Here is an 8,861-nt window from a genome sequence, read left to right as displayed (position 1 = left end):
GTCCAAGACAAAAGAAGGACCCATCTCTAAAGACCTCTATTCCCCAGCCTCTATTGCCGTCTTGCTCTGCATCATCCTTTGAGACATGATAAGGTCAATAGAACACCTTTAGCTTGATGTCTGGCTAGTAGCCCAATGTCATATAAATGCCTTCTGATGGCTCATGTAGACCATGTTGGATGCTTTAGAATTGTTGTGAAGTTTAATTTCACTCGCAGTACAAAATGAATCCCTATGCGCTTTTCTTTAACTCTGACGAGACCACATGGGCAACACCATGAAGAAGACTTCACAAGGGAATGTCACATGGGTCCTACTCCTACAACTATGTTAGGGGTTGGAACAATGTACATTGCCTGGACCGCTTTTGTCTTCAGTTGAGGTGTACAACAGCTCGGCGTTACATTGATTTGGATGTGCAACCAGTGGTACGGTCATTTTCTTTAAAGTGTCCCAGAAGCTTTTTTTTCCGGTCCACATGTTGATAGAACTATTGTGAGTCACCTGTCTGGTCTAAGCTTTCCACCATAGTTGCAGACTCTCCAGAGTTATCTCCCATCAGGCACATTTGGGATGTCTTTGGTCGCTAAGAGTGGCAACACATTTCTCTGGCAATCATTAAAGAAGCACTCCCATTAAGATTTTTTTTTTTTTCAATAAATGTGTGTATAGATACATGTAGTGTGAGTGTGTGATCTGATCAGTCAATATGTGCCTCTGTCAGGCTTGGGTCTATCGGAGATCCACCCGCGGCCGATAACCAATTGAATTCCGCTTTCAATTTCTGGCAGGAAGATTTAACACGCATCGGTAGGTAGGGAGCTCATCATTCCCCGCTCCTATTGGTGGCCCCGTGACGTGATCGCGGGGTGCTCATGGGTTGTCATGCGAAACAGCGTTTATAGGGAGTCATCATTTCTGCTATACAGAGCAGTGCTGATGCTCTGCTCTCTACAGCAGAAACTATGAATGATTGGAGCTTCAGGTCCCCTAGGGGGACTAGTAAAAACAAAAGTGAAAAAAAAGTTTTAAAAAATATGGTTAAAAAAAAAAAACAATTCAAATCATTGTTTTTGCTTCAATAAAAATAAAACAAAACAGAAATATACATTTTGTCACTGCTTTCAAAAATGACCGATCTATCAAAATATGAAATAAATTAATCCAATCGGTAAACAGCGTAATGGAAAGAAAATTCAAACATCCAGAATTACGTCTTTTGGCCACCGCAACATTGCAATAAAATGCAATAATAGGCGATCAAAACATCATATCTACCCCCAAAACAGTATCAGTAAAAACATCCGCTTAGGGAGAAAAAAAGTAAGCCATCACTTAGCCCTGGATCCCGGAAAAATAAAAACTTTACATTCTAGGAAAATGGCGCCAAATGTGAAATTTTATTTTTTTAAAAACGGCAGAATTTTTTTAACCTATTGAAATTGAAAGAAAACCTATACATATTTGGTATCTATGTACTCGTACTGACCTTGAGAATCATACTTGCAAGTCAGTTTTAGCATACAGGGAACATGGTAAAAAAAAACAAAATAGTTGAATTGCACTTTTTTTTTTTTTTTTTGTAATTTCACCACCCTTGGAATTTTTCTCCCATTCTCTAGTACACTATAGTAAAAAATAAAACTTATCCTGCAAAAAAAAATAAGCCTTCATACAACTATATTGCGGGAAAATTAAAAACATTTTGGCTCTTGAATCAAGAGGAGGTGATAAAGACGTAAACACAAAAATGGAAAATTTGCCCCGAGGCGAAGGGGTTAAAGTCACTAACTGATGACACAGAGCACAGTTTGACCCGGAGAGTCTGCAGAGCGGTGACGTCATTCAGAGAAGGAGGAAAATGGTGCTGGACTCCAAAGAAAGCAGCGGTAGGTGAGTAGATTAACACTCACACTAAATTACATGCATGTTGTACACACGATTAATAAATAAAAACGTAATTCTTTCATCACATCACTGATGAAGTGTGAGTATTTCTGCTTGAGGCGCTAATCCCTAAGGCCCCCTTCACACATCCATGCAAAAAACGAACATTTTGCATGCTCCGTTGTGAGGTTCTGTGGGCCATACGTGTGTCACTGAATGGCATCAATGTGCTATCTGTGGAACATCCGGATAGCACACAGACAGCATGAACTTGTATACTTACCTGTCTCCGGCGCTGATGTTGCTTTCGGGTACGCTGTCCAGTGCAGTGAATATTCATGAGCATAATGAGCAGGACCCGGAGGCGACAGCAGCACCGGAGACAGGTAAGTATAATTATTATTTTTTTTTTAAGTAACGTGTGTCCTCCGGTACGCACCACATGGATCACATCAATGTGCGGTCCGTGTGACGTTTGTGCTACCGGCAGTTAACGGACATTTCACCGTGGAGCAGACAGATACGCATGTGCTCCACACAAACAAGCAGTCTCTGTCAAAGCATGGACGTCTGTGCAAACCCATTGATTTTATTGGGTCTATGTATGTCCGTGTCTCCAGTACGTTCATTGTGAGTTCACAATTCATGAATTTTCTTTCTTGGTGTTGCAGTTTTAATGTTGAGGAGTGTCTATTGCATATACAGTGTAGTTTAAGAGTACAAACTATTTCGGCATGTGAACTGGTATTATGAAGGACCAGACTTAAAGGGGTGGTTCACTACTTAGCTTTACTAGACACATTGATATAACGTTGAGCAACAAGGCTTCTCTCAAATACCTTGTGTTGGCAATAGTGCCTCTGAGTGGAGCTATTGCGGTCCGTTCATTCCCATTGCATGACCTCTGAAATCCAGTGATGTCGGGTTAAATTCCAGTTGACCTCACATCACCGTGGCCGGCCCCAGTTTTCCTGAGTCACTGGACTGTGGGCGGAATTTCACCACACATCACAGCCCAGCATCGCTCCTGCCTGTGGTGCTCTGCTGTGAGGGAGAGAGCGTGCGAGATGATGGGCTGTGATGAGCGGCGAAACTCCACACACAGCCATGTTACTACAGGAAGAGTGGGGTCGGCCTTGGTGATGTCAGGTCACCGGGAAGTTGACGTGACATCACCAGATTTCAGAGGTCACGGAGCCCGGGGTCACTTGATGGAGATGAAAGGACCCAAATAGCGCCACTAAGAGGCAGAATATACTACACAAGGTATTTGAGAGAAACCTTGTTTCTGAACGTTATAGCGATGTGGCTAGTAAAGCTAAGTAGTGAACCACACCTTTAAGGGAACATCATGTAACATATTTCGTAATCAAACACTAAATATATTGTAATTTATTATGGGTTTTTACTTAGAAAACTGTATGTCCGATTACACATGAAATATTGTATTTTGGAGAATCGACACTGGTTAACAATCTGAAGCCATTCAACTACTACAGCAGTTTTGTTTTTACCAGTACTCTATTATACACCTTCTGTCTCCCAATATTTCAGGTTTGCTTACTGAATATTGTGCAGCATTATTTGTCTCTACACAAAGAATAGAACTGTAAACTCTGTATCATCCATCCTGTTTTCCACAAATTGTTCAAGTTTCCAAATAGTCTTACTGTCGAAAATCAGGACAGTTCTTATTCGAGTTTCCATCTGTTTGGAGCGGATATGAAAAGTACTGTGTGGGCACCAAGAAGGTAGATGGATTGAGATGAATAGAATGTGCTGAAGAGTACGGAGGCGGAGGAGAGGTTACCAGATAACCAGGATCCGCTCTGGAGGAGGAAAGTCTACGGACGGATCCCCCAGTGGAGGTGGAACTGGTTGCAGTGCTAGACTGTCTAGATGGAGTCCTTAGGCTCGTACTGGTCAAAATCATAGGTAGAGATTCAGGAGGGTAACTGCGTAAGGTGAATCTCATCGGTTGTTGAGATGTCTGCTTCGGTCTCAAACATGTGCAGCAGTAGACGGCAACCAGGGAGCCCACAATGATGAAGGCGATGAATATGGACCCAACAACGAGGAATGGAACATATACAGGCTCTGCAAAATAATATGTAAGATTATGTTAATGGCTATGAACACCATTACATCATTTTTTGCATCTAATAAGTGGGAAAAAATTGTTCCGATTAAAATTGTTATGCTTTCTTGTATTCTAATACATCACAAGCTGTTCAATACCATTCACTGTTAATCCTGACAGCCAGGCTCAGTCTCAAACCCCTCCCTTCTTCTGAACATAAAACTAAGCTGTAGGCCTCATTTACACCTCAGCATTTTTGTTCATTATTTCATCAGTATTTCTCAAACCCGGACTGCCTCTAAAGCACAGAACAGGTGTCAATCAGTGATAGTTTTTCTCTATTAGTTTGACTCCTGGCTTTGGCCTACAAACACTGATGCAAAAATACTGACGTGTGAATAAGGCCTTAGGTTGGGGCTAGATGGTGACTTAGCTGTCTGCCACATCTACATTTCAGTATAATACAGGTGAATGGTGTTGTGTAGGGACAAGCAAGTTGCAAAAAATCAGATCCAGTTGGCTTTTTGGTCTTGCTTGTAGTTGTCACTGTATTCTAGGGATTCACCTTCATTGCATTGTATACTAGCCACATATAGCAATTGCTGGCCATGCGACCTGTGTCTTGGCCAAAGTCACCGTCCATCCCTAGCCTAACAGTAATCTCATGTAATCTCATCAGAATTGGTTTTAGATTCATGTTCAGTAGAAGAATAAAAGGAATAAGGACTGGGTTGAGGGATCCAGGCTATTAGCATTTACATTGAACTGCACTAAGCAGCTTGCAATGTATTGTAAAACATAAAATCTTCAGGGGCAAACCAGTCAAAATATTGTTAATCAAATTATAGAAATGTTTTGAGGTTTTTAGCACATAATACACACAATGCAATAAAAGGATGCAAAGATTTCTATAGTGGGAAAAAAATTAAGGCAAAGTAGTGTTTAGGAAGCAGTCATTGAAGGGAATTTGTCATCCCTATATGCCTCCTGGATGACTGCTTGTTCATTAAAATTCATCTTTTATAGCTTCGATCTTCCAGGGTATGGGGCTTACGCTCCTGGAAGATAATATTGTCTCCAGTCTTCATTATAGAAGATTTCTCTTCCCCTCTCTTCAGTGTGCTTTTGACGTCAGGTGCACAGCCAGAAATCCCACACCTGCACATTCTACCTGCCGCCTCTCCTCTGCACTGTTCTGCCCTTCTGTGGTTTCTAATAAGGCATTTAAAGCTCCAGCACTTGCGCATATCAAAATTGAAGCTAGTGCCCCCACAAGGGAAGAGCAGTGCAGGGGAGAGAGGGCAGGCAGAATGTGCAGACGCAGGGATTTCTGGCTGCGCACCTGACATCAAAGACACACTGAAGAGAAGGGAGGATAAATCTTGTATAATGAAAACTGGAGGCAATATTATCTTCCAGGCAGCGCAAGCCCCATAGCCTGGAAGATCAAAGCTATAAAAGATATTTTTTCCTGAACAAGCCATCATCCAGGAGCCATACAGGATGACTAATTTCAGCTGCATACAACCTGTATGCCCATATACTCAAAAACCTTTAATGTACCCTGCATCCTACTGAGCTAAGAAATGCAAGATTGCAAGTTGTAAAAAAGGTACATATTGGACATGTCTTGTTTGTGCCCATAACTGCAGCACTTCTTTCTGCTTCCTACAATGTCTACACAGCATTTACATGTTTTGGTAGGAAAAAATATTTCTATTTTAGATCTTTAAATATAACACAATACACTTCAAAGGAAGTGAACGCTAGAACATATGAGAAAAATAAATTGCATCAAAAAAGCTAGAAGTACAGACATGCTGGTGATGCCTAGTGTATAAAAAATAAGACTCAGCAGAGAATAGTTGGGAAGGAGTGAAAAAGAAAGGATGTAACAGAGTGAGATAAGAAGTGGGAGCATATGTGTGGTATAAGTGAGGGTAAGTCTATGGAGAGACTTGATTGAAAAATGGGCGATCTACTGTATTTATACCAGTCTTATATCCGGATTCCTATATAATGCACCTTGGAGCTTTCATGTATTATTCTATAGACGTGAGTTATGTAGCTATGAAGTAAATTGCTGGTTTTCCACAATCCCCATGATCTGCACCATACTGGTTGCCGGACTCTTATGTCCCATCTATTCAGAGCAGGCTGCTAAGCTACCTGAGCCTATGAGCAGGAAGTCAACACTTTCACACCATAAATAATGAGGCTACGTTGCGTTCCAACATCAACACATGGGCAGGAGGAGAAACACATGTATAAAACATGCAAGTCCCATCTGCAATGTATCCACATATTTACTCCAGGTGACTGTATCCTTGGGGCATGACTGGTATGTTTTCCGAAGCCAATTCAAACATTAAATGTAAAACCATGAATTCACAAAAATGTTTGCATTCTGTATCAGAAGTAAGGGGTTTTCTTTTACCAGAGCGTCTTAGAGGGCTGTATCACTGATCCTTAGCTAGAGAAGGGACATCTCACTACCAGATCAAGGGAAGAAGTAGCACAAAGGCTGACCATGTGGGGACTGGTGGCCCTTGGTGAGAGAAAGCCCACAACTGGTTGGCCGCTTTCCCTTCATGAAGTCATGTCACCAGATCCTTACCCGTTGGTAAAGATCATAAAAATCAAAAGATCAAAAAAAATCCACCTTCTTGATTCTGACAGTGGGTGAAAATTAGCCGTCATTTGAGTGCAGTCCGATAATTTCACAGACCAATAGACTTGCATTGCCAATTTTGATCCGACACTCGGATTAAATTTGGACATATCCTCATGATTTTCCATGGACCACATGGTCCATAAAAAAAATCACGGACATGTGAATGGGCCCATAGACTATCACAGGTTTGGGTTCTATCCATGAAAACAATGGATTAGGCTGATTGAACAAAAAAAAAAAAAAACTTATTGGCTGCATTTATACTGGTCCGACGACGCCATTGGTGGACATTTAGTAGCCTTTTTAGACAGGCCGACCACACTTCCATTGTTCTTTACATCATATGTGCTGTTTACACAGAACGATGGCCAACCAAAAATGTTAATTTTTAAAGGTTATTTGTCTGCAGGTTTTTGCTATGTAATCTGAAGACCTCAAAAGATATGGCCTGAGACACAGATTTCAGCAATATTTCAATTATTAGGTTGTGTGGTGTTGTTTACTTATAATGATTGTTTTATCAGCAGTAGATTATCACTGCCTGGGCTTCATGGCTTGTGAGACCTGGTCCCTGCCCCTTGAACTGATTAGCAGCTCACTGTCAATATACAATGTACACAAGTGATACATCATTGGAATCAGGGTCTCTTTCCTACATTATGCTGATGAGGTAGCAAAAACTTTTTCTTTTTTCATTTAGTCAAATTTAATTTGGTCTCAAAAGTCTCCTTTTAAAGAGATTCTTATTACATTTTAGGTGTTTTGCACCCAATCTATGTGGTTCGGTATGGTGTCTCTGTGCCGTCGCATATCCTCTGCAATTCTCCAGAGTAGAACTCCACAATACGTCATATGATTATTCTACAATTTTTTTCTCATTAATTACTAAAGAAAAAAAACTTTGACACAAAAGGTGCAGAATATGTGTTATGCGTTACTAATGGGTTATGAAGAAGTATGGGCTATGGGTCAGTAGCTGAGCAGACAAGTAGTATACTTTATACAGTGTGTCCACCCATATCCTGTGCACCGCCATTAACTTGAGAATGGCAGTAGCTATAGGCAAAGAAGTGGTGTCTAGGTATAGTAAAGTAGCCATGCGCTACGCAATGAAACCACCTATAGCACCACCTGGTGGAAAACATCGGAGTTAGCATTTTTATCTTGGAAATGGAACGACATAGAGAAAAAAATTGAATTACAAAGTTGTAGGGCATCATCAATTCAACATGAATCGACACCTTGCAAACAGAAATGCTATGATTAGAACATGTAAAACTCACAAGGCTGCGGACGTGAAGTGATACCTCATGGAGCCCAAAAATCACTTTTCAAGAATTAAAAGTCCATTGTGATTGATTCAACATTGTGTTTGTACCTGCTTTTTGTCCAGTTTTGCGGCTTTTTTTTGTTTGTTTGTACCCAATTTATTATACTATGTTATACTTCCTTGTCTGGGTTTTATTTTTCCCCCCGAATATTGGTGGAGTTTAGTGATTCCAATTGTTTTTTCACTGATTCATCAAATTACGAGTTTTTAAAAAAAATCACAATTTTGCGTAATTGCACTCCAATAGCTCCATGGTGTAGTTTTCTGCAAGTTTTTTTTTTTTTTTTTTTTAAAAGTAGCTTCTTTCTTGATATTTTGAAAAAGATAGCACTTTTTTATGTATAATCTCTTTTTATTAAAGTTGAATTCAAGGTTTCACAGAAATCAAAAACAGAAAATACAAACTGGTACTGCACTGCGCAGCCGAGGTAACCTCCTCATAGCTGCAATGTCAGACATTAACAACTACAGCTGAATTACCCCAGAGTACAGTACCGTAACCTAAACTGTGAGAAATCCCCAACTATTGGGGCCTCCAGCCTCTGGCGAAACGAGGCAAACTACAAAACAGTGTAGCCTATACAAAGAAAATAGAAGCAAAAGAGTAGGGGGGGTTACCAAGAGAGAGAAGAAAGAGGGAGGAGAGGGGGGGACGGTATCCCCAGCGGTAGATGCACCAGAGAAAACCTACTCTAGGTATTCCGCGCAATATGGTCCAATTATGGCCTTACAAGGATGTTCTGAACTGGCGGGGAGTAAAGAAAAAACTTTTCAACTCGTTGTATTCTGCCATTAGAGTCTCTATTTTATAGATGCTGGACATCTCCACGAACCATTCCTCCATGGTTGGCGCCCTGGGGAATCTCCAATATCTGGGGATCACCTTGCGG

The 8,861-nt window shown here is 40.8% G+C and overlaps 1 protein-coding gene across 1 annotated transcript in view; it reads right to left on the bottom strand.

Moving 5' to 3' along the window:
* Positions 1–2,214: 2,214 nt before the first annotated feature.
* The window catches only part of SHISA3 (shisa family member 3), a 52,308-nt gene continuing 45,661 nt past the window's right edge, over positions 2,215–8,861 (bottom strand). The window contains exon 2 of the mRNA XM_075347002.1: positions 2,215–3,984. Coding sequence (XP_075203117.1) covers positions 3,554–3,984 — 431 coding nt within the window. The 3' untranslated portion in view covers positions 2,215–3,553. The remainder of the gene's footprint in view (positions 3,985–8,861) is intronic.

This window comes from Anomaloglossus baeobatrachus, chromosome 1, assembly GCF_048569485.1.
Source record: "Anomaloglossus baeobatrachus isolate aAnoBae1 chromosome 1, aAnoBae1.hap1, whole genome shotgun sequence".
Taxonomy (NCBI): domain Eukaryota; kingdom Metazoa; phylum Chordata; class Amphibia; order Anura; family Aromobatidae; genus Anomaloglossus; species Anomaloglossus baeobatrachus.
The sequence above is the reverse complement of the archived record's forward strand: the minus strand, read 5'-3'. Positions and strand labels throughout refer to the sequence as shown.